This window comes from Pantherophis guttatus, chromosome 15, assembly GCF_059756535.1.
Source record: "Pantherophis guttatus breed Tessera chromosome 15, ASM5975653v1, whole genome shotgun sequence".
Taxonomy (NCBI): Eukaryota; Metazoa; Chordata; class Lepidosauria; order Squamata; family Colubridae; genus Pantherophis; species Pantherophis guttatus.
In genome coordinates this window covers 8,888,724-8,914,140 of record NC_142077.1, presented here as the reverse complement: position 1 = coordinate 8,914,140, position 25,417 = coordinate 8,888,724, and the positions used below count along the sequence as shown (strand labels likewise).

At 49.9% G+C, this 25,417-nt stretch overlaps 1 protein-coding gene across 4 annotated transcripts; it reads right to left on the bottom strand.

Moving 5' to 3' along the window:
* Positions 1–423: 423 nt before the first annotated feature.
* On the bottom strand, positions 424–24,996 carry LOC117654729 (anoctamin-7-like). 4 transcript variants are annotated; one of them, XM_060684543.2, is made up of 23 exons: positions 24,182–24,996; positions 23,319–23,421; positions 22,363–22,547; positions 21,583–21,690; positions 20,909–21,045; positions 20,411–20,468; positions 18,877–18,987; positions 17,640–17,805; positions 15,937–16,027; positions 14,280–14,376; positions 13,021–13,164; positions 11,803–11,940; positions 11,164–11,262; positions 10,231–10,333; positions 9,254–9,365; positions 8,503–8,560; positions 6,965–7,062; positions 6,719–6,855; positions 5,368–5,573; positions 5,052–5,194; positions 4,273–4,363; positions 3,041–3,206; positions 424–1,744 (listed from the first exon to the last, which is right to left on the bottom strand). In XM_060684543.2, exons 1-23 carry the CDS (start codon positions 24,311–24,313, stop codon positions 1,713–1,715), a joined length of 2,715 nt encoding a protein of 904 aa, XP_060540526.1. In that variant the 5' UTR covers positions 24,314–24,996; the 3' UTR covers positions 424–1,712. The 4 variants fall into 4 exon arrangements, with proteins under 4 accessions (XP_060540526.1, XP_060540528.1, XP_060540527.1 ...); XM_060684545.2 differs by having other exon boundaries at positions 3,069–3,206; XM_060684544.2 differs by having other exon boundaries at positions 8,503–8,557.
* Between the last annotated feature and the right edge of the window lie 421 nt (positions 24,997–25,417).

Below are 25,417 nucleotides of genomic sequence, written 5' to 3'. Positions count from 1 at the left end.
ATTCCCACCCCACTCCAGGGGAAGGATACTGCAAAATCCCCATTCCCACCCCACTCCAGGGGAAGGATACTGCAAAATCTCCCTCCCCTCCCCACTCCAGGGGAAGGATATTGCAAAATCCCCATTCCCACACCACTCCTGGGGGAAAGATACTGCAAAATCCCCATTCTCACCCCACTTCAGGGGAAGGATATTGCAAAATCCCTATTCCCACCCCACTCCTGGAGGAAGGATATTGCAAAATCCCCATTCCCACACCACTCTGGGCCCAGCCAGAGTGGTATTTTCCAGTTCTCCGAACTACTCAAAATTTCCGCTACCGGTTCTCCAGAACCTGTCAGAACCTGCTGAATAGCACCCCTGGCACCAGCAAAGAACCTAGGTCCGCCCCTCCCTCAGCCGCCCAGAGAGACAAGAAATCCATATCATTTCCAGACTTTATTAAACCCCCTGATGATAACAAGCTGTACAGTAGCAACTCTGAATAGTGGTGGCAGATAGAAAGACGGGATTAGGACTGAACCGTAATCGTGCTAAAAGAATGTTGGCTTTCACTCCCCGAGCCATCAGCCACAGCTGTGGGACAAGGGGAGGTAGGAAAGCACCACATCTCCCACATTCCACAGCCTCGTCCCCGTCCCCCATGTCTCTTGCCTTCCACCAGGATTTCTGGTGGTTTGATTGAAGTTTCATTTTGGGGGACTCAAATGTTTGACTGTTTCCCTCCCCTCCCTCCAGGCAAGCCTAGGTATTGATGGGAAGGGGTGAGATGCAGACATAGGTTGAAATCTGAATTGCCGAGAAGAAGCCATTGGCAACAGGATTGCCCAAGGCTGGAGGGAATCAGAGCAGAGACTGAGTGGGTTTGCCCCAGAAGTGGTCTCCGAAGCCCCTTGCCTGGGAAGCTGAGAGAAGAGGGGTGAGGGAGGAAGGGAGAGAGAGAAATGGAGAGAGAAGGTGGGAGTGGAGAGGGAGAGAGAGACAGGGAAAGAGAGGAGAGGGAGGGAGAGGGAGAGGGAAAAAGAGAGAAACAGGGAGAGTGGGAAAGAGTGGAGAGGGAGAGGGGGAGAGAGAAACAGAAAAAGTGGCGAGAGAGAGACAGGGATAGAGAGGGAGGGAGTGGGAGAGAGAGAGAAAGGGATAGAGAGAGGGAGAGAGGGAAAGAGTGGAGAGGGAGGGAGTTGGAAAGGGAGAGAGAGTGGAGAGGGAGAGACAGGGAGAGTGAGAGGGAGAGAATGGAGAGGGAGAGAGACAAGGAGAGAGAGGGAAAGAGTAGAGAGGGAGGAAGTGGGAGAGAAAAAGTAGAGAGGGAGAGAGAGACAGGGAGAGAGGGAAAGAGTGGAGAGAGAGCGAATGGGAGAGGGAAAGAGTGGAGAGGGAGGGAGTGGGAGAGGGAGAGAGAGACGGAGGGAGGGGGAGAGGGAATGAGAGAGACGGAGAGAGAGAGATAAAGGTGGAAAAGGAGGGAGTGGGAGAGGGAGAAAGAGAAAGAAAGAAATGGAGAAAGAAGTGGAGAGAGAGAAGTGGAGAGAGAGAGAGACAATCTCAGGTAACACAGAAAAAACTCCAATCTTCTGGGTCTTCCAAAGACTGTTGCAGGAAAGGGCCTCCCTCCTGTCCCCGCTGGCATTGTTCACGCTGTCGAGAGAAGACGCTTCCTGATCAACGTGGATGCCCCGGGTGCCCATGCTTCGACCTCACTCGTGGTATTGCTAATTCACACTGCTGGATAAGAGGCTGCTTGCTGCACAGAAAGAAGTAGAAATAAAATAGAAGAGCGTATTTAGAGTTAGGAGAGCAAAAGCTTGCTCCGGTTTTTCCCCAAGATCTCAACACCGCTCTGCAGAGCGGCTTGCAGCGAGGAATTGAAAGGGCAAGCTCTTAGGAAAGCAGTCATTTTAGTTGAGTATTTAAGGGGAGAAGCGGTTTTTTTAACCCAATAAGTTGTGAAAATGATCGGGGGCCGGGTCAGATCAGCAGATCAGGAAGCTCTCTCTGTGTGACCTCCGAACTTGTTTTCTTTTCTGTTATCTACACCGGGGTCTCCAACCTTGGCAACTTTAAGCCTGGTGGACTTCAACTCCCAGAATTCTGGGCGTTGAAGTCCGCCAGAAAGCTGGCTGGGAAATTCTGGGCATTGAAGTCCGCCAGAAAGCTGGCTGGGGAATTCTGGGCGTTGAAGTCCGCCAGAAAGCTGGCTGGGGAATTCTGGGCGTTGAAGTCCGCTAAGGCTTAAAGTTGCCAAGATTGGAGACTCCTGATTTAGACAGCCTCAGGACTGCATCCTCAGCTAAACGAGCCTCAGAGGAGTGAAATCCAGTTTTTTCCCCCCTACTGGTTCCATATTTCAATACCTCCAGTGGAAAGAAAGACACACCCCTCCCCCACCCCACCACGCCTACGATTCTGGAGCCGAGTCGCCCTTGCAGCCAAGAAGACCTCACTGCGGGGGCCACCTTCTGACAATCTTGCCGTACAGAAAGCACAGATGGCACAAGCGTCACACTACAGACTGCACCACGACACAGAGGGCGATCACACCACCACACTACAGTAGCTCAACTTGCAGTGAGCGGTGAATAGAGAGGCACAGATTCAGAGAGATTGGGGAGGGGGGCTAAAAGTCTGCCTGAGTTTCTCGGCTGGAAATCTGGATTTGCCCAGAGTGCGACGCACGGCCCTTTGTTAAACGTGGAAGCCCAAGTGGCGCTGGTTCTGGGGAAGGGTCCATCCCTCTCCCCAGTAGTGGGATCCTCTTAACTTCAGTACTGGTTCGGAAGCAGTAGCGTGCGCGTATGCTCGCTCGCTTTGCTTGCGTGCGGCGCTTCTGCGCATGCGCAGAGGTTCTGTGATGATGTCCGGGCGAGTGAGAGAGCCTCCCACTGCCGCCACTATCGGTTCGCCTGAACCGGGGCGAACCAGTAGAAACCCACCACTGCCTCTCCCTCTTCTGAACCCATCTCTTGGCACTGGAGCAATACATACAGACACACACGGATACACACGTGCTTTGTGCTTTGTGCCGCACTCGTGGACTGACCTGGGGTGGGAGAAGAGTCGTCACTCACCGTCGTCAACAGTGCTTCCTGGTTGTCAGCCAGTGCCTGCTTGGCTAGGTAACGCTCCCTCTTGATCTTGACTTCCAGGGATTCGGGGATGTCTGGCACCAGCCAATCAATCAGGCGCAAGCAGAAGAAGACGACATGCTGGAAAAAGAAGGAGGGAGGAGGGCCCAGAGGAGCCGCCCATCCCAGAATTATGGCAATAGCAATAGCACTTAGACTTATATACCACTTTACAGTGCTTTACAGCCCCTCTCTAAGCGGTTTACAGAGTCAGCCTCTTGCCCCCAACAATCTGGGTCCTCATTTTACCGACCTCAGAAGAATGGAAGGTTGAGTCAACCTTGAGTCGGTCAGGATTGAACTCTTTGCAGTGGGCAGAGTTAGCCTGCAATACTGTATGCTCACCACTGGGAGGGAGGGAGGGAAGGAAGGAAGGAAGGAAGGAAGGAAGGAAGGAAGGAAGGAAGGAAGGAAGATAGCAATAGCACTTAGATTTATATACCGCTTCACAATGCTTCGCAGCCCTCTTTAAGCGGTTTTACAGAGTCAGCCTCTTGCCCCCAACAGTCTGGGTCCTCATTTTACCCACCTCGGTAGGATGGAAGGCTGAGTCAACCTTGAGCCTGGTGAGATCTGAACTGCCAAATTGCAGTCAGGGAACTCAGCTTGGATCGTCAGAGCATTTAAAAGAAAACAAGGATTTTTCTTTCCTTTAAATTCTCTGACGATCCCAGCTGAGTTCCCTGATCGGCAGAGGCTTTTTAAAAAAGCCTGAGCTGATCAGGTAATTCAGCTTGGATCCTCAGAGCCCTTTGAAAACATTTTTTTACAACCTCTTAGCCAAAGAGGTTGTAGAAAAAATGGTTTTAAAAGTAAAAAAAAAAAAAAATGGCCACGCCCACCCAGTCACATTACCCCCCTACCAAGCCACGCCCACAGAACCGGTAGTAACACATTTTAGATTTCACCCCTGCCTCCCCTCCCCTCCCCTCGTACATCGGAGGCAGAGTAAGTGCCACCATGAGCAACCAGACAGAATACTGGGTGCCTGCACAGGCACTTAAGTAGGGCTTATTTTGGGGGGTAGGGCTTATTTTGGGTGCACGTGCATAAAACATGATAGGACTTATTTTTTGGGACAGGACTTATTTTCGGGGAAACATGGTCGTAATTCTCTACTCAAACTCTTTTCATAAAAAGGACTCACCTCAAAGGCGATGATGAAGCCCAGGCGAATGGCCAGAAGTTTCCAATAAAAGAGGGTGTAGTTCCCTTGAGCATCGCGGAAGGCTTTGTACCTGTGAATGAGCCATGGCAGATCAGTATCATGGGGTGGGGGAGGCCTAATGTTGTGGTCTGCCAGCAGCCTGTGGAGCTGGCAGCAGAGTGGGACAGTGAGGAGACTGGGAAGGAACATGGGCCAGTCCTGGAGTCTGGCGAAGGCTTGGACAAGGGCTCTGCATCGGAGGCAGAGAAAGGGCCATCAGGGAGGTACGTGCTGTTTCCGGAGCCTCCAAAGTCGGACCTCAGAGAGGCAGAGGAACAGGGAGCCTGTTCCCAGTGTGCCCATGTGCAGAGCTGCCAGAAGGCAAGAACAGTTAAAACAAAAGGGAAGATTCGGGAGTAGGGCTAGGAGATGATTGACCCCTCCCATAAGATTTAAAAGAGGAGCAAAGGCACGTTGGCCTTTGCAGGAAGCAACATTGTTAATTCTGTGCAGTTTAAAGTCTGAAGCTCTGTTTGATTCTGGACTCCGTGTAGCTTTGCCAATTAGGTCTTTGGCAGCGTGTCAAGGGAGATAAAGGTGGGTGATGATGAGCCTTATCCCGAAGGACTCTTTACAACTATTTGGGATAGTGAATGAACAGAATTCACAGCTGTTAAAATAAAACAGGTTTTTGGGACCACTCGTGTGTTTTACTGACTCAGGAAACCTAGGTCAGAACACTTAACCATGTTTGCTGGCGATGGAGACCCTCCGCTCACCTGCACATGGTATGGTTGCTGTGCACGTAAGCGGGTGGGGAGTAAGCCAAGGTGAAGTTCACGTAGCCGTGGAGGTGGCTGTCATACTCATATTGGTAGAGGAGCCGTGGCAGGAAGTCCGAGGTGAAGGCGATGAGAAAGGCCTGGGGGCAAACAGGCAAGAGTGACCGTCATCAGGAGGGGGAGGTTTTCTGCTCTTTAACTCATAGCTCTGGAGAAGGTGCGGACCTCCACTTTCCCCCCAGGAAAGGGATCTTGGAAGCCACCAGTCAGTGGGGAACAGCTTGAGGATCTCCGCCGTTTCTTCCAGACTCACATTGACAACGACGGAGATTTGGGCCAAGACCTCAAGGAGGAAGAACCAAACGCTGATGTCCTGGGCTCGCTCAGCCACTGGTCGGCGGTACTCGCAGACAAATTTCTGGGCGTCCAGACGGATTTCGACCCAGTTATTGAGCAGGGCGAAGAGAGGGGCCAGTGGGAAAGCCGCTACAAAAATGGTGATGAAGCCAAACTGGAGCACTAAGAAAGAAGAGGAAGAAAGAAGAGGCCATATTTAGTGTCACTGTTTTACAGAATCCTAAACAATCCTCGGAGTGACCAGAGGAGCAAGGCTTGTGTCTCTTAAGACTGACAAGACGTTCCTTTGGGTGGCCCTTCCTTACTTCTGCATCAGAGGTGGGTTTCAGCAGGTTCTGACCAGTTCTGGAGAACCGGTAGCGGAAATGTTGAGTAGTTCGGAGAACCGGTAGTAACAATTCTGACTGGCCCCCATCTATTCTCTGCCTCCCGAGTCCCAGCTGATCGGGAGGAAATGGGGATTTTGCAGTATCCTCCCCCTGGAGTGGGGTGGGAATGGAGATTTTACAGTATCCTTCCCCTTCCATGCCCACCAAGCCATGTCATGCCCGCCAAGGCACGCCCACAGAACCAGTAGTAAAAATTTTTGAATCCCACCACTGCTCTGCGTGTCATTCTGGTGCAAGGCTCGGCAACCTTAAACCCTCAAAGAGTCACAAAGGTCCTAACCGGAAGCTCCCCGTTCAATTCTGGAGCCGACTGGAAATCCGGTTCTCCCACCATAGAGTCTCCTCCTAGTGCGGTGTCCTTTTTCCTCTACCTGTCCTAACCAAAAGCCCTATCAATTGTGGAGCTGACTGGAAAACCCATCCATTGCCATAGAGTCTCCTCCTGGCACACCATGCTTCCCCCTCCCCACCGGCAACCGGAAGTTCCTCTCAAAATTGTGGCGCTGACCAGTGACAGGGAGCTGCAGCAGAGGGATGAAAGAGCCACATGCGGCTCCAGAGCTGTGGGTTGCTGACCCCTGTTCTAGTGGAAAAAATCAAAGGCTGTTTGGATGACCAAACTTTCAGAAGAACTGGAGGAATTCAGTTATCCTAAACATCTTAAGTCTAACGAAAGTGGGAGCATCCAATATCATTTGGATTCGCTTTGCTGAAAGGTTATCTTTTGGAAGTTGGGAGGGCGGACAAGTCTGCTGCCCACCACTAAATCATTGTAGCTGTCGATCTTTGGACAGCCACTTGTAGAAAGGATCTCCAAGTCTCACTGGACCAAGGGATGGGCTGAATCTAGACCCCCAAACTCCTTTTTGCTCCTCTGTGTTCCAAAGGAGCTGAATCCTGTTCTCCCGTCCTGCTCACCCATCTCCAGGTACTCCTCGAAGAGGCCTTCGCATTCGATCAGTTCGTAGTCTTCCTCCCACCGTTTGGGCTCCTGGCAGATCTGTCCCCCTCGCACCTTGGCCAGCTTCCTTTTCTGGTGCCAAGCCTTCAGCTTTCTGCAGGAAAAAAGAAATGGAATACTTCAGATTGACTGTCCCCCTCGGGTCCTGGCACTCCTTTCACCAAACCGTTTTTCTCACCCCGTTTCCCAAGAAAGCAACTCACGGAACGAAGAATTCCTGGATGTTGCTGACGATCTGCTTCCCAACCATGATGATGAACAGCTGCTGGGCCAATTCAATGAGGCATCCGCCGGGACCGCACTGCAGGGTGAGAGTGGGGGACATAGATGTACGTCATCTCTTTAGATCGAGGACAACCGTTACTGGAGCCTCAAGACGGCCTAGAAAACTCCAGGCGCTGGTTTACAAGCTGTCACTTTGGGCCACGATGAATAATAAGGCACGAATCTTAAAAAGACACTTGCTGCTCACTCTACTGTTGTAATTGTAAATGCTCCAACCCTGGAAGTTTTTAAGAAGATGTTGGATAACCATTTGTCTGAAATGCTATAGGATTTCCTGCCTGAGCAGGGGGTTGGACTATAAGACCTCCAAGGTCCCTTCCAATTCTGTTATTCTGTTCTGTTCTGTTATTCTGTTCTTTTCTGTTCTGTTCTATTCTATTCTATTCTGTTCTACTCTACTCTACTCTGTTCTACTTTACTCTGGTCTACTCTATTCTACTCTGTTCTCCTCTATTCTATTCTACTCTACTCTACTCTGTTCTACTCTGTTCTACTCTATTCTATTCTACTATGTTCTATTCTACTCTACTCTACTCTACTCTACTCTGTTTACTCTGTTCTACTCTACTCTGTTCTACTTTACTCTACTCTGTTCTACTCTACTCTGTTCTACTCTACTCTGTTCTACTCTATTCTATTCTACTCTACTCTGTTCTACTCTACTCTACTCTGTTCTACTCTATTCTATTCTATTCTATTCACTCCACTCTACTCTGTTCTACTCTACTCTACTCTGTTCTACTCTATTCTATTCTACTCTACTCTCTTCTACTCTGCTCTACTCTTTTCTATTCTACTCTGTTCTACTCTACTCTGTTCTACTCTACTCTACTCTATTCTTGTCTGTTCTACTCTGTTCTACTCTGTTCTACTCTATTCTATTCTATTCTATTCTATTCTATTCTATTCTATTCTATTCTATTCTATTCCACTCCACTCTGTTCTACTCTACTCTACTCTACTCTACTCTACTCTACTCTACTCTATTCTATTCTATTCTCTTCTACTCTCTTCTACTCTACTCTACTCTTCTCTATTCTACTCTGTTCTACTCTGTTCTACTCTGTTCTACTCTACTTTACTCTACTCTACTCTGCTCTGTTGTATTCTACTCTATTCTACTCTACTCTGTTCTACTCTATTCTACTCTATTCTACTCTACTCTACTCTACTCTACTCTACTCTACTCTACTCTACTCTACTCTACTCTACTCTACTCTACTCTACTCTACTCTACTCTGTTGTTATTCTGCGTGGCCTTGGTTAAATAGGCATAACATTAAATATTGCATTCACCGACCGAACCCATTTGCTCAGTAGTGACCGTGCAGCAAAAGAAAATGCAGATGTGCATGGTGGAATGTGGCCTCCACCATTGGGCAATCTTTTTGAGAAGAGGCTATCAGTGCTCAGAAATGCCAGCATGCACAAGGACCCGCTGCTGCATTGTGCTTACATCTTCGTTCCTCATGCCCAGGAGCTGTCCGTATTGACCAGGGTAGCCCACAAACCTGCTGGGAAAAATGGAAGGGATTGAAAAGAACGGAAAGTCATCCGAGGATGGGCAGGTCCAGCCCTGAGGATAGGAAGCCCAATTCTTGCTTGTGTGTTTGCGTTATGAACCCAACTCTGGGCCAGCACAGACTTTTGACAGGGAGAGATCCAGATTTGGCTAATAAGGTTTGAGGAAGACTTGAGAGTGCAGGCTGAAAAGACAGGGAAGCCCCAGCTCAACTCAGAGGCTCCTCAAATCTGCAACTCCCAAGATCAGTGGTCTGCAACCTTAAACACTCAAAGAGCCAGTTGGACCCGTTTCCCACAGAAAAGAAAACACCGGGAGCCACAAAACCTTTCCCGTGCCTGACTATTTCTTTAGCGGCCACAAAACTAGCATATGCAGTTGAATTAAACGTTGTGTTTTCTTCTGAAACTTTTCTTTTCTTGGATTTATCCATGGTTGGCCTACCGGGAGATTGAAAAGCTCAATAATGCCGGCGGGTGTCGCACATTGGCGGTTGTGACACATATTTTGAGTGTCAGGGAGCCGCAGCAGAGGGGTGAAAGAGCCACATGCGGCTCCAGAGCTGCAGGTGGCTGACCGCTGCCCTAGATTTGTGAGAAGGGCCAGATTGCGCTAGGACCCCCCTCCGAGGAGCCCCCTTCCATCCCTACCTCCGAGCGGAAACCTTTTCACCGCGTTCCCCTACCTGCCTTTGAAGAAAGCCACATAGAAAGGAGACGAATAGAAGTTCACAAACTGGAAAATGAAAACTTTGAAGGTGAAGGCATCCTCGTGCTGGGTTTGAGTCCGGTGCATTTCTGCAAGGGGTGGGGAAGCAAGAGAGATGGATGAAGACAGTCGGGGTCAGTAGATGCCAACAGAACCAGCCGGAGTTCTGATCAGGTTCCTTTTTCAGCAAGAGGAAAGTCCGAGAATCAGCGGTAAAAGTTCCAATTCTGTGAAATGTGGTGTCCTCCGTCCCCCCACAATTTCCCAAATGATGTGAAAGAAAGTTTTTGAGTTTCATAAAAGCAAAACATCCTGTGGGCTAATGGATTACCTGTGCAGTGGTGGGATTAAATTTTTTTTTACCACCGTTCTGTGGGTGTGGCTTGGTGGGCGTGGTGTGGCTTGGTGGGTGTGGCTTGGTGGGCGTGGCAGAGGAAGGATACTGTAAATTCTCCATTCCCCCCCCCACTCCAAGGGAAGGATACTGCAAAATCCCCATTTCCTCCCCACTCCAGGGGAAGGATACTGCAAAATCCCCATTCCCTCCCCACTCCAGGGGAAGGATACTGCAAAATCCCCATTCCCTCCCCACTCCAGGGGAAGGATACTGCAAAATCCCCATTCCCTCCCCACTCCAAGGGAAAGATACTGCAAAATCCCCATTCCCACTCCAGGGGAAGGTTACTGCAAAATCCCCATTCCCTCCTCACTCCAGGGAAAGGATACTGCAAAATCCTCATTCCCACCCCACTCCAGGGGAAGGTTACTGCAAAATTTCCATTTCCTCCCGATCAGCTGGGCCTCGGGAGGCAGTGAATAGATGGGGGCAGGGCCAATCAGAGGTGATATTTGCCAGTTCTCCGAACCACTCAAAATTTCCGATACCGGTTCTCCAGAACTGGTCAGAACCAGTTGAATAACACCTCTGCACCTGTGGTAAGAACTTCCACTCACCCCATCTGGTAAGTTTATCGGCCAAGGAGGTGTAGACCTGGCTCATGAGAAGAATGAGCACCAAGTTCACCATGGAGCTGCTGATATTCGCAATGTTACCTGCCTGCAGGAAGAGGGGGAAAGAGGCCCCATGTCACCCCGATTTCTCTTCCCTCAACAGCTCTCCTCCCAGAGGGGACCTCATTTTGCTCTGAACTTTCCTGAACTTTCAGGGTACCCCAGCAAGAAATTCTAAAGGTAAAGGTTCCCCTCGTACGTATATGCTAGTCGTTCCTGACTCTAGGGGCCGGTGCTTATCTCCGTTTCAAAACCGAAGAGCCAGCGCTGTCCGAAGACGTCTCCGTGGTCTTGTGGCCGGCATGACTCAACGCCAAAGGTGCACGGAACGCTGTTCCCTTCCCACCAAAGGTGGTCCCTATTTTTTCTACTTGCATTTTTTTTAAATGTGCTTTTGAACTGCTAGGTTGGCAGAAGCTGGGACAAGTAACAGGAGCTCACCCCCTTACGTGGCACTCGGGATTCGAACCTATCTAGAAATTCTAGAGAGCAATAATCAAATAGCTGACCTTAAAGCACACAAGAGCCCAGAGGCTTTCAAGATAATATTTACACAGAAAGTAATTTCAGATCACCATAATTTATGGCTACCAACCAGAAGTCCGGAAGGCAGGTTAAAAGCCTCTCTTTATATGACTGCTATTGTTGTCTTATGGTTCCTTGTATTACAGTATTAGCAAACTGGACTGTGGATAATTTAAAATCAAGTTCTGCCTTCACAGACGCTTTTTCCCCGCTGTGCAAACGAAAAGAGGAACTGCCCATAATTCTGTGAATCTCTTGTGAAATCCTAAATCTGGAGAAAGGACGATATGGAATATCTCTGGGGAAGCACAAAGGAATCATTGAGGGAGGAGGAGTCCAAGCAGCCCTCACCTGCGTCATCAGAACTCGGTTCCCGGTGTGGTACATTGCGGTGCTGACAATCCCACGGTACATGATCACCGACACCAAAAAGATCATCACTACACAGAGCTATGGAGGAAGAGGAGGAGCCAAGACACGAGAGGAACATCAGGGATTTGGGTCAGGGATCACTCTCTCGTCTCCCCACACCTTGATGGCAATAGCCTCTCACCCAGGGGTGGGCTTCAAAAATTTCCGCAATGGGTTCTCTGCCTGGTTGATGGGCGGGTGTGGCCATGGTGGGTGTGGCCTAGTCGGCTTCCTGCACCATGGTAGGGGGGGCATTCTTGCCTTCCCCAGGCTCCAGAGGCTTTCTTCGAGCCGCTGGGAGGGTGAAAACTGCCTCCCCTGGGCTCCGGAGATCAGAAGTGGGCCTGTTTCCGGCATTCCAGAACTTCTGGGAGGCCTGTTTTTCCCCCTCCCCGAGCCTCTGTGTGGGCCCTGTACTTACCTTGCATCCAAAATGGGCCGTGTGGAGACTCCTGGGAGGTGCAGGGTGGGCGGGGCCAGCCAGGGGTGGGATTTGGAGGTTCTCTGAACCATCCATAACATTAGCTACGGGTTCTCCTGAACCCAGGCAAACCCGTAGCAGCCCACTCCTGCTCTCACCATGATAACAATAGCCATGGATCCGGTCAAGATTCGTGATAGTCGGTCGTGCTCGGGGAAATGGGGCTCCTTCAGTCCGGTGATGGGGTTCTGTTCCAGGCACGGGGCCATAGCAGCAAACTCTGGGCGAGGACGTTCCTAGGAGCAGGTGAGAGAGAGAGAGAGAGAGTGGGAGAGGAAAGGAAAAAAAAATCAGGGTGGGAATGAACAAGGGAGTAACCTTTGTGTAAACACAATGGGAGGTTTAGTTTTTTGTTTTTGTGCCTTCAACTCGGGGCTGATTCCTGGCCTGGAAAGTTGCCTACAGTTTTCTTGGCAAGATTTCGGAGGTGGCTTGTCCTTGCCTGCTTCCTAGGGCTGAGAGAGAGTGACCGGCCCAAGATGGCCAGCTGTGCCTAGGACAGGATTAGAACTCCCGGTTTTGTAACATGGTGCCTTAAGCACTTACATCAAGCAGACTCTCTCAATAGGAGCTACTTCCAGTTACATGAGGACCAGTGGTGGGATTCCACCGGTGTAACAACCGGTTTGCTGAGCGCGCACTCTGCGCATGCTCAGTCCATTTGAAAACAGTTCTAAAATTTACCTTTACTGCAGCCCCGGTGAGTAAAACAGCTGAGGCATGGCAATCTGCTCTGCCGCGCCTATCAGCTGGGCTTCAAACAAAGGAAATATAGATCGGTATAGTACAGGGGCAGACGGGCAGGCCCAGCTGATTGTCGGAGCGAACTAGTGTGCTCTCAGCTGATCATCGGAGCTACCGGTTCGCCTGAACCGATCCGAACCGGCTGAATCCCACCCCTGATGAGGACGGTGTCTTTCACTTGGTCTTATTACGAGCTGATTTGTGAACGGCATCCTTCCCGGCATTATTCTGCTCTTGTACTGGAGTTATCAATAACAGAATTTGATGCCTTTCAGTGAGGCAATGTTCAGTTGGGCAGAATTACAGCTTCTTTGGGTTGAGTCAACCTCTTAACTCTCTTTGGTAAACTGCTCTGGGAAATGCCTGCTGGCCATCCAAAGATAAAAGGCGAAACTTAATTGGAATTTTCTTAATATTAATTGTGGGCTCGTGTACGTTCAGTGTGATGGCTCCAAGTGGTTTCCATTGGGGTTCTACGGAGGCTTCTCCTGCACAGCAGGAGAAGGGAAGGAATGACGGCCGGCTTGCTTGGGCAGAGCGGCGGGAAAAGAGTGGGAAAAGAGAGCCCTTGCCTCTTCCTCTTGGAAGTCCATGCAGTCCCAGTGGTGAGCCAGAGTGGCGTTTCTCCGTTTCCAGTACTCCAGAAACGTCACAGCCCAGAAGGACATGAAGATGCTGAAGAAAACCGTTCCCGGATGGTCAAAGAGGTAACCAACCTGAAGAGATGGAGAAACAGAATTGGGAAGAACTCTCCCAGACTGGAGGATTTGATTTGCAAGTGGCTACCTCCCCTCGTTTCGATTCTGCGAGGGATGAGCAACTTCGGCCTAGGAGGGATCTATCCTGCTTTTTCACCACAATCCCAGGAGTCACCAAAAAAGCATCTAATTCCCGAGTCTAATAAATAAGAGCGAATAATTCCAGGTTTAGGACTTTGGATACTGGGTTTGCCCCCATGATTTTTTGGGTTTGCCCTCATGAATTTGTGGTGGGTTGGGGTGTGTTTGGAGATTGTTACCCTGTTTCCCCCAAAATAAGACATCCCCTGATAATAAGCCCAATCGGGCTTTTGAGCACAAGGCACTAAGGCCAAGTGTTTATTTCAAGGTTCAAAAAAATATAAGACAGGGTCTTATTTTCGGGAAAACACGGTATGTGTGTTGGACCTGGACTTTGGGTGTTAAGTGAATTTCGCTGTATGGGTATACTGTGAATATACCCATACAATTATTACAATAATAATAAAGTTATTATTATTATGATTCCAGTGGTTCCCTACGATAGAACTGTCATCTTTTGGGATACTGAGCAAATATATGAGGAATGAAAAAAATATATATAAGCAAGCTGGTGATTTAGTTCGGCAATTGTTCCTATTTTACACATGGAGGAGCCGGATCGCCTGTACCCTTTGCCTCTCCAAGGTGGAACTCAAAACTGCTAATGTGTGTCCGTCTTGGGAGCCAGTGGATCTTAGATCTTCTCCCTTGCCCTCCTTAAGAAAAATGTCCCCTCCAACTGTTGAGGTGACAAGAGAGCCCTGTTCCCCCTCAGCTATGCGCCACAATGGCACAGTGGTTAGAGTGCAGTACTGTAGGCTACATCTGCAGCCTGCTGGCTGCCTGCAATTTCGCACTTCAAATCTCAGTCTAAAATTCAGACTTCCATCCTTCCGAGGATGGTAAAATGAGGACCCGGATTGTTGGGGGCAATAGGCTGATTCTGTAAACTGCTTAGAGAGGGCTGTAAAGCACTGTGAAGTGGTATATAAGTCTTAAGTACTATTGCTATGCACCGCCCCACCCCCCGAAGGTGAGGGAAGCCCCCTTGCCTTTGCCATGGGGCAGATCTCGGAGATATTCCAGTTGCCACAAGTATCGCACAGAGGGCACATGAGGAATTCCCCCCCACTGTTGCAGATCTCTTTCCTGGAAAAGAGGTGGAAAAGAGAAGAGGTGTCATGCTTGCATTTCGCCGATCCAAGTTTCATGAGCTGACATCCTGACATTAGCAACGGCGGAGGAGGGGGAGAGAAAGATTGGAAAGTAAGTAGGAAGAAGGGGAGGGGAAATGGAAGCTCAGCTGAACCATGTGAATAGTGCCAGCCATCGGTATACAGAGCTGGGAACTGTGAACCTGTTTCCTAAACAAGATACAAGCGCCTAATTGGACATTTACAGATAATGGGGGATGGCCGAGGGGGGGAGGTGAAAAGAAAAATGTGGGAGGTAAAGGTTCCCCTTGCACATATATGCTAGTCGTGCCCGATTCTAGGGGAGTCCTCATCTCCGTTTCAAAGTCAAAGAGCCAGCACTGTCCGAAGATGTCTCCGTGGTCATGTGGCCGGCATGACTCAACGTCAAAGGCGCACGGAACGCTGTTACCTTCCCACCAATGGTGGTCCCTATTTTTCTACTTGCATTTTTTTTTTTTACGTGCTTTCGAACTGCTAGGTTGGCTGGAGCTGGGACAAGTCATGGGAGCTCACCCCGTGACGCAGCGCTAGGGATTCGAACCACTGAACTGCTGACCTTTCAATTGACAAGCTCAGCGTCTTAGCCCCTGAGCCACCGCGTCCCTGTTTGTGCGGGAAGACCTCAGTAAAGTATACTCTTGGCAAAAACAAATGGCCATCCTTGCTAGACGACTGAGTTGGAACGGTTGACAAAGCCTTTGGGGGAAACGGCTTCTGCGGAGTGCCAGAGCCTCGCCTCCCCTCAACTTAAGGGGATTCTGTTGTTAAGGAGACCTCCAGGAGGACTCCAACAGCCCCTATTGATGCCCTGGTTGCTCCGAGGTAGACTGCCCTTCAACCTGGATGCTGTGTGATAGTAGATGGGGCCAAGTCAGTTAGAAGGAGTAGGAAGAGCCTCCGTCTCCCACCTCAGAGATGGAGATGCCCTCTGGGCAGGGGTGAAATCCAGCAGGTTCTGACAGGTTCTGGAAAACCGGTAGTGGAAATTTTGAGCAGTTCGTAAAACTGGCAAATCCCACCTTTGACTGGCCCCAAAGTGGGGAGGGAATGGGGATTTTGCAGTATCCTTCCCCTGGAGTGGGTCGGGAATTGGGATTTTGCAGTATCCTTCTCCTGGAGTGGAGTGGGAATGGGGATTTTGCAGTATCCTTCCCCTGGAGTGTGGTGTGAACGGAGATTTTGCAGCATCCTTCCCCTGCTATGCCCACCAAGCCACATCCACAGAACCAGTAGTAAAAAAAATTTGAATTTCACCACTGCCCCTGGGCATGAAAGGGCTGTGCCCATGCGTAAGGGCAGGCTTGAGGGAAGTGGCCTATTTCTCTTAGGAAGAGCCTCATCAACCGCTACTTTCAGTGAACACAATGGTGCTCTGTCAATTCGGTAAATAAGTGCTCGTTTTGGAAAAGGAATTAAACAACTCGGAGGAGAAAGGTGCGACTCTTGGATGTCCACCCCAGGCAGCCATGTCTCTCTCTTCCCCACCTTCCCACCAGCGTCCTTCTACACTCACACCGGCACATTCATGTCCATGGTGAAGAGGCCAGCGAGGAACACAAAGCTGCCAATGGCTGCGGATGGGATCAGCCAGGCTGTGTAGAAGCCTGCAAAGAAGACAATGGGGTCAGGAAGAGGCCCCCGTGCCCTTTCCCCACACCTAGAGAAGGTACCGTATTTTTTGGAGTATAAGATGCACCGGAGTATAAGACGCAGCTTAGTGGAGAGGAAAATAGGCGGAAAAAATCTGCCTACCAGGTATTCATCTGGTTAGTGTCCTTAGTCTGCTCAGCTTCAGCACATTAGTTTGCTGGTTTTTATCCCCTGCTTGGGGATAAAAAAAACAGCTTCTAAAGCACAACTGATCTTTGGTGAGAAGTAATGAGAAAAGCAGGCAAACCACGGAGATCGCTTCACTCGCTAGCACCTCGTTAGGGCTGAAAAAAAGCTTCACAGCTGAGAGTTGGAGGGAGCAGGCAAAGCCTGGATCACTTCACTGAAAAAAAGCTTCTAAAGAACAGCTGAGTGTCGGAGGGAGCAGGCAAAGCCCGGAAGATCACTAGCGCCTTGTTAGGCCTGAAAAATAGTGTTGAAAAAGCTACATTCGGAGTATAAGATGCACCCAAATTTTCAGCCTCTTTTAGGAGGGAAAAAAGTGCGTTTTATACTCCGAAAAATATGGTAATCTGTCAGAGATGGTAAATCATATAGCACAGGTACAGCTTCGTTCGGGCCAGGCTCAGACACTTGAGATCACGACAAGCTTGCCACTTCGGTTCACACGTATGTTTAATTTGCTTTTGGCATGAAACGGCTTCAGGGGTCTCACAGTAGATTAAGCCATAATTTAAATATGAGCGGAGATTGCCCAATACCACAATGTGATCTGCGTATGGATTAAAGAAAGGTTAAAGCGAATCAATGGGTCCATGAAAGGCGAGTTGTGCCAATACATCTGACTTTGCTAAGGGTCTGTGCAAGATACTTGATAGTCTTTGAGTTTGCTCAAAGCCTGATCTATGTTTTATGCTCTGAAAGAGGAGGAGGGGGAGAGGTTAGATTGGGCAAAGGAAGCAAGACCTCCGGCCCACCCCACCCCCAGTCCTATGGATGTGTCTATTCTGACCGAGGCTTCCCAAGAGCACGGAGCAGACTCCTTGTCCCGATAAAAAAATCTTTTTATTAAGTTACTGTGAATTCCTCTCATTCACATCCAGGAAAGTCTTTCAAGGGAGAATTATACAATCACAGACCTTATCTGGCTTCGAGACCTGCCAGGCCGATATCTTCCAAACTTGGCAAGGAGTCTCGGAGAGTCACGAACCAATTAAGCGAACTAATTGTCTCCTGCAAACTCCACTCCCCTTTCGCTCCTCTTTTATTCCCTGTGGGAGGGGCCATTCACTGTCCACCTGTGGCTTTACTCTTGAGTCGACCCTTGTTAAGGAACAAGGGTTAAGCTGTTCCCTTCTCCTGGCAGCTCTGCGCATGCGCACACTGGGAACAGGCTCCAGCTGTTCTTCTGCCCCACTGATGTCTAACTCCGAAGGTAGCTGACAACTGTCAGACGGCCCTGGCCCTCTCTCTGCCTCCGATGCAGAGCACTCATCAGTACCTTCTCCAGACTCCAGGACTGGCCCACATTCCTCCCCAATCTCCTCACTGTCTGAGTCTGCCGCCAGCTCTGTTGGCCTCTGGCCAGCCACAACAATGTCTCACCCAGCCAGGCGAAGTAGATGGCCACCTTTTCTCCAAAGTATTCCCGGATGTGGTCAAGGGGCTGATATTTGTACCAGCAAGCCCAGCGGGCCCAAAAACGGTACAGGATCTGCCGGGGGTTCAGTTCTTCATTTAGCACCTCGTAGTCTGGCAGCTCATAGGGGCCCTAGAGAGAGACAGAGAGAGACAGAGAGAGATTGAGGGGATACCCATCATCCACAAGTCAAGGAGGTCAATCCTCAAAGACTTTTGCAGGGCTCTTAAAATGCTAGATCTGGAATATGGAACCCAGTAAGAAGAACGGTACCCAAACAACTTATCCCTAAAAAAAAATAAAACCAAATTTAAAGGATATTACAGGAAGGTTAGCGAAGGACTGATTTGGGATGCTCAAAAATGCCAGGTGTTGTTTTCCTTTGAGCACCACAAAAGAGAAAAGATAGGAAGAAGACAGGGGAGCCCTTCGTTGACCGATGACCGCACTCGGGCTGAAGAGGCAGGACCTCTGGGCCGAGATGGACCCAATCCAGGGGTGAAATGCTCCAGGTTCGGACCGGATCACTGATCTGGCAGCGATGGTGGCGGGTGGTTCGGAGAACCGGTAGCAAAAATCCCTGCCTATCCCCCATGCCCAGCTGAGCCGCGCAATCATCAGAGGCTTTTTTTAAAAAACTTTTAAAAGCATTTTTTCTAAAACCTCTTCGGCCGAAGAGGTTGTAGAAAAAATGCTTTTAAAAGTTAAAAAAAAAAGCCTCTGATGATCCGGCGGCTCAGTTGGGATCGTCAGAGGCTTTTAAAAGCATTTTTTGTACAATCTCTTCGGCTGAAAAAATGCTTTTAAAAGTAAAGTAAAAAAAAAAAAGTTGGCCACGTCCACCCAGTCACATTACCCCCCCACCAAGCCACACCCACAGAACTAATAGTAACACATTTTACATTTCACCACTGACCCAACCCTTCCAGCCACAACCTCTCTGCATTGATGCTCTGCTCCCCGTTGGGAACATTGGTGGGATTCAGCCGGTTCTCTCCGGATCGCGCAAACCGGTAGCGGCGACTGCGGGAGGCTCTGTCCACCCGCCCGGATATAATGTGCGACTACTGAGCATTCACAGAAGGCCGTGCGCATGTGCAAAGGTGATGTGTGCGAGCAAAGCATGCACACTCACATTTATGAACCGGTAGGGAAGGTAAGTGAATCCCACCTCTGGTTGGGAAGCCTCCATGACAGGCTTACCTCGTGCAGCGGGAAAGCGGCGGAATAGACTCCTTCGTTCAGCAGCCGGTCGATGCCTATTTCCGCGTGCTTCCGTTTCCCGTAAATCGTCCGTGCCAAGATTTCATACACCTGCAGGTGGTATTAACGGGTCATGCACCGGGACACAGAAAGCCAGAACAAGAACTGCCGATAAAAGAAAAGAAACGGTGGACATGCGCAAAAGCCAAAAAATATTGGATAAAAATATGTAGGCGGTTGGAGGAGATGATACAACAGCGTTTTGATCTGAAACCTGAATTATTTTTGTTGGGGATATTTATCAGAAACTTAACAATAAAGAAAATGTATATTTGATAATTCGCGTAATAACTGCAGCTAGGATTGTATTTGCACAAAATTGGAAAAATGAAAAGATCCCTACGGATGAGAATGTGCAGAAATGAATAGGTTAACACTTGAAATTAAAGAGAAGAAACAATTCAATCACTGTAACACATGGGAATCATTTTATCAATGGTTAGAGAATAAATCTGAAAAGTGGAAAAAAGCAGAGGAGTAGAGAAAACGTTTTAATAAAGTTAAATAAGAAGACTGTTACAGTATTAGGTATGGTATATATCAGTGATGGCTAGCCTTTTTTTCCTCGGGTGCCAAAAGTGTGTGCGCGCAATAGCACGCACGCATGTGCCCACACCCATAATGCAATGGCCCACATGCATGCCCCGCCCCTCTGTGCTGCCCCCCCCCCCCGCCCAGCACCCTGTTTTGGGCCTAGCAGGCCTCCCTGAAGCCTCCAGAAGCCGGAAATGGCCCTTTTCCAGACTTCTGGTAGGCCCATTTTTTGCCCTCCACAGGTTCCGGAGGCCTTCCTGGTGCCTCCAGGAGGGGGAAAACGGCCTCCACTGGCCCTCCGGAGGTCAGAAACGGCCTGTTTCCGGACTTCCATTAGGCCTGTTTTTTGCCCTCCCAGAGCCTGTGCGCGAGCCCTGTACTTACCTGGTATCCAAAATGGGCTGCGTAGAGACTCCGGGAGGGGAGGGGCAGCATGGGCATGCACGCGCGTCTCCCGCATGCATGGCAGAGACCCGAAAATCAGCTGGCCAGTGGGAGGCACATGCGCATTCACGGTAGAGCTGATCTAGGGCGACGGTTCGTGTGCCCGCAGAAATGGCTTCGCATGCCACCTGTAGCACGCGTGCCATAGGTTCACCATCACAGGTATATATTAATATTAGTCTTAAGACTAGATAAAATAATAAACATGACTGCAAATTGTAATTGTTACTGTATAAAATATTTGCACAAAATATTTGTACCCGGACGACACACAGTTTAATGGAAGATGATGTTTGAATCAAAATAAAATAAAATAAAAATTCAGGGGAAAAAAAAGGAAAGGAAAGCGGAGTGGCAGTGGCAATGTTTGGCCATCCCCCCAAGAAAGCGAGCCCATGGCCAAAACAGCAGAGAAAGGGGGGGCCTTCCTTCCTCTGAATTGGCTTCATCTGCCCCAGTTCCAAAGCTTTCTGCCCCAGCCCCTAAGAGAGCTTACGATGCGATGCCTTTGCGTATTGGTGAAGTAGGAGTTGTGCAAATCACTGCCCAGGAACCTGGAAAAGAGAGCAACAGATTTCAAGCCCAAACCCAACATGGAATGTTCTTCAAAGCTGAACCGGCCTTTGTGGGGTGCAGTTGCCATCCTTGACCTGAACCTGCGCCTCTGGTCCAGCAATCCACCCCACTTCCCGTCAGGTGGAGGAAAATCCTAGGAAAGTGGGATCTCTCTTCCCAGGAGATTGTCTACAGCAGGCTGTCAAACTTCTGGCCCATGGGCCAGATGTGTCATGCGCTGGCCACCCTCATGTCTGGTTTAGTGAAGGGGAAAAAAGTCCCAATATGTCACACGATGCCGTGAGTTTGATACCCCTGGTCTACAGGCACCAGGAAATTCTCTCTTTTGCTGCTGCAGCCAACTTGGAGCCAGAACGCTTCACCCAGGCCGATGCTCCATCAGAGCACCGGTGCCCTTGCACCCCTTGCCCTTGCTTACCTGTCGAGCTTGGACTTGCGGAAGGCACAGGTGTAGTAGTCCACAGGCTTGTTAGGCACCCTCTGATCCATGACGTTGGGGATGCACAACTTCCGAAGCAGGTGGTCGGAACTATTTCTGTCTGGATTGGGGTGAGCCTGGGAAGAAAAGAGCTGGGGTAGGATTCAGCCGGTTCGGACTGATTCGGACGAACCGGATGTTAATTTTAATCTGGTTCGCCAAACCGGTAGTTGCAAGGACTGGCTGACCCCACCCACCACTCCCCTCCCAGGAGTCTCCACATGGCCAGTTTTGGATGCCAGTTAAGTGCAGGGCCCGCAGGGAGCTCTGGGAGGGCGAAAAACAGGTCTACCAGAAGTCCGGAAACGGGCCTGTTTCTGGCCTCTGGAGGCCCTCCAGAGTCCGGAGGAGGCCGTTTTTGCCATCCCGGAGGCTTGAGGAAAGCCTCCGGAGCCTGGGGAGGGTGGGAATGCCCCCCTGCCATGGTGCAGGAAGCCGACTAGGCCACGCCCCCATGGCCATGACCACCGAGCAACTGGGCAGAAAACCAGATGCTAAAATTTTTCAATCCTACCCCTGCGCTCAGGGGACCCAGGTGGCAGGACAGGGAGGAAGTGGAGTTCCTGTACCGCACTCTGAAACACACAGACACACAAAATTAGCCAAGGGCTTACTTGGAGAGGTGCTCGCATGCAGAGCTCCTCGGCGTAATACACCAGCACCTCCCAGGGGGTGCTCAGCTTCAGATAGTGGATGCTCTTGTGTTCGCTCTGGATCTCCTCCTGTAAAAGCAACTCATTTGGGTTGGGGAGTGTGTCAAGATGAGAAGGAGGGGGAGAACACCCAAGAAAGAACTCCAGGAACCCCAATGAAAAGCCAACAATTTTCTGAGTGATGAGGACAGAGGAGCTCTGCCCTCTGCCAAATACTTGGGTCAATTCCATTTCAATGCAAAGAAACGTCAGATTGGGATGTTATTTCCGCCAATGCCAACTGAGCCTAGACCAGGGTGTCTGCAACCTTAAACAATCTAAACAGCCATTTGGACACGTTTCCCCACAGAAAAGAAAACACCGGGAGCCACAAAACCCTTCCCGTGCCTGACTATTTCTTGAGCGGCCACAAAACTAGCATATGTAGTCGAATTAAACGTTCTGTTTTCTTCTGAAACTTTTCTTTTCTTGGATTTGCCCATGGGGTTGGCGTACCGGGGGTTGAAAAGCTCAATAAATCGCATGTCGACAGGTGTCGCACATTGGAAGTTGTGACACATATTTTGAGTGAGAGGGAGCTGCAGCAGAGGGGTGAAAGAGCCACATGCGGCTCCAGAGCCACAGGTTGCTGACCCCCGACCTAGACAGTCTCTGATGCCAACATGGCACTCTCTATATTACTGCCACCCATGGGGGGGGGCCTTCCAAGGCCAGAGGTGCTGCCCCCACCCCCGACCTCACCTTCTCTATCAAGAGGCCAGTGTTCCTCAAATTTTTGAGGAATTTCCGCTTCCATCTCTTGTGCCGCCCGTAGCGTTGGTCCCAGCCAGCTCTTGAGCCCGTTGCTGCCTCTCCCTGACGGTGCAGCTGTTTGCCATGCTTTTTCTTTGAGGGATGGGCTTTCTCCTCCCAAACCAGCACGAAGTCTGCAAGCCAACCAAATGGGCATTTTGAACCTTGGTCCAAAGGCTTTCATACATAGTAGGCTGCCTTATTATTATAAAACAAGTTGCAAGTGTTCTGAATTTTCACGCAGTTGAATTGCTCCGAGTTTTCCCAAGTGCTGTCCCTCACCCTGGAAGCTGGTTCTTGGCATAGTTTATCTTCGATATTTGGGAGATATTCCCCTCGCACATATGTGCTAGTCGTTCCTGACTCTAGGGGGCGGTGCTCATCTCCGTTTTAAAGCCGAAGAGACAGCGCTGTCCGAAGACATCTCCGTGGTCATGTGGCCGGCATGACTCAACGCCAAAGGCGCACGGAACGCTGTTCCCTTCCCACCAAAGGTGGTCCCTGTTTTTCTACTTGCATTTTTTACATGCTTTCGAATTGCTAGGTTGGCAGAAGCTGGGACAAGTCACGGGGGTTCACCCTGTTACGCGGCACTCGGGATTCAAACCGCTGAACTGCCAACCTTTCGATCGACAAGCTCGGCGTCTTAGCCACTGAGCCACCGCGTCCCCATTGGGAAAGAGCTCTTGGGGAGGAATCCCGTTTCATCAAGGATACTGCTTCGGCCAAATCATCCGGATGAACTTCCAAACAAACCAAAACAAAAAAACGCAAAACCAGCCCACACTTTAACTCTGCTGGAATCTCATACCAAGCAAGAGTTCAGTTGGGACAGCGTCCGAGATCCGTTCCAGAGCTATCCATTTATGCCACCGAGATATAGGGCAGAGAAAGGTATTGCTCACCAATCTTCGTTTTCCCATCCCTGAAGTAATTTCCCCTGGGACTGTTGGAAGAATCATATACGTCTCTGTTGTAAATGTAGACCGTATCCTCTTCTTCCGCATCCTACCAAGAAGAAGGTTAAGTGAAACCATACAGATCTAGACAGAGAAAAGGAGTCTGGGAAGCCTCTGGAGCCAACTCAGGCTGTGGGTTCGGAAAACATGACCACTGAGCAGGGGACATTGGATGGTACTGCTGTCCTCTATTAGAGGCTGTATTTTTTAGAGATTTTAATCAGCTCGGACCACAAATCCGGTGTGTGTCCACCCTGCTCTCTCTTGACTGCTTGCCTAGTGCTGCACCAGGGGTCCAGAGCGTCCCGTTTTGTGGTGACCGGCTGTGCCACACATCGCAGAGGGTGGTTTGGCATCACAGAATGTATTGCCCTAGGCAAGGATGCAGTTACTCGTGCTCTCCCTTTTCCTCTACGTAGAACCCATGAAGACTGACACCTCGATAATGTTCAGGGTCCCGAATTCATTGCAATCCCGTAAGGGAACAGCCAGCTTCCTTCCCTGATGGAACCTTACAACTCTCACCCTCTTAACTTTCTGGTTTTTTTTTATTTGCATGACGAGAGACCTCCCGCCATCAAGCTTTAAGGCGCTGCTGGGGGTTTGAATCAGCCCTTGTTCTCTTGTGGGTACTTCCAACGGGATCGATGCTAGAGTTGGCACCCCGAGCGTGCGCAGAGTGCTTTCGCCCGCTTACGCCATCACCACAACCAGATCCCACAGCCATCCCTGAGCAGGACAGATCTTTTTTTGTAAAACAACATTGGATCCCAACAATAACTCTAAATTCGCTCTACCCATGTACTTACGAAGCTGCCGGTGGAGGCCCCGTTTCGGATGGCTCCGGCATCGCCCAAGTGGCCCCCGGAGGAGCCCTTGGCACCGCTGAGCAGGAGGCTGGCATCGGGGGGACTCGGAGCCGAGGCTTTCTTGCGGATCATGGTGTTTGGCAGTGGAAGGAAACACCGGGACTTACTCTCTTCTTCCCGTCAGCTCTTGGCCATGAGTGGGGGAGAGGCCAGGAGAGGAGCCCAGCCAGGGAAGATGCTGTTGTCGAGAAGAGAGAGGGCTCCCACTCTTGATTCTCAGCTCATCCCTGGTCCTGGAAGCTGCTGTGGAGACGCCTGTGCAGCATTTTCTGGAGGAGGCGAAGCGGTGGCGTTGTTATCCCAGCGTCCAAGAACAACAGACGCCTAGCTTGGCAAAGGGGGGCATCTGTGAGGCTCCCTCCCTCTTTCCCGTCTGCCTTGGTCCCCTTGCCGCCTCCTGCGTAGCTATGGAAATCGGCTAGAGCTACTGCTGCTTTCCAGCTTCTCTTTCCCAGGCTGGCTCTGTGTGGGGGCTCTGCGAGGAGGAGGAGGAGGAGGAGAAGGAGGGGCTGCGTAGCAGCAGCAGGCCGGAAGCCATCACAAAGAAATGGGCCAGCCAGTATCTGTGCCCAGGAGACCGAATGCCCTTCCGCTCTGAGCGGTCAGAGGGTCATATGTGGCAACGCGCATCCCCTTTGGATGTTAATAAGATTGTGGGGTGATGAGAAGATGAGGGGAGGGCTTGGAAACCAAGGCCCAGATTCTCACCTTTTCAGCCAAATGACGACATGGAATAGGAATAGAAATAGAAATAAAAATAGGAAGAGGAAGGGAATAGGATAGGATAGGATAGGATAGGATAGGATAGGATAGGATAGGATAGGATAGGATAGGATAGGATAGGATAGGATAAAGAAATTGGAATGGAATAGGAATAGAATGGAATGGAATGGAATGGAATGGAATAGAATAGAATAGAATAGAATAGAATAGAATAGAATAGAATAGAATAGAATAGAATAGAATAGAATAGAATAGAATAGAGAAGAAGCAACGAGTGGAAACTAATCAAGGAGGGAAGCAACTTATTGCTTCTCTCCTTGATTAGTTTCAAGGAGATTAATTGTTCTAACCAGGGGTGAAATCCAAATTTTTTTCCCTACTGGTTCTGTGGGCGTGACTTGGTGGGCATGGCAGGGGAAAGATATTGCAAAATCTCCCTTCCCACCCCACTCC

What these genes read in the sequence shown, in the direction of transcription:
- LOC117654729 (XM_060684543.2), bottom strand. Translation starts at nt 24,313, where the DNA reads ATGATCCGCAAGAAAGCCTCGGCTCCGAGTCCCCCCGATGCCAGCCTC. An exon ending in GGATGGGAAAACGAAGATTG is followed by an intron (nt 22,548 to 23,318) that starts GTGAGCAATACC and finishes GTTGGCTTGCAG; the next exon opens with ACTTCGTGCTGGTTTGGGAG. An exon ending in CGACTCTTCTCCCACCCCAG is followed by an intron (nt 1,745 to 3,040) that starts GTCAGTCCACGA and finishes CTTTCTGTGCAG; the next exon opens with CAAGCAGCCTCTTATCCAGC.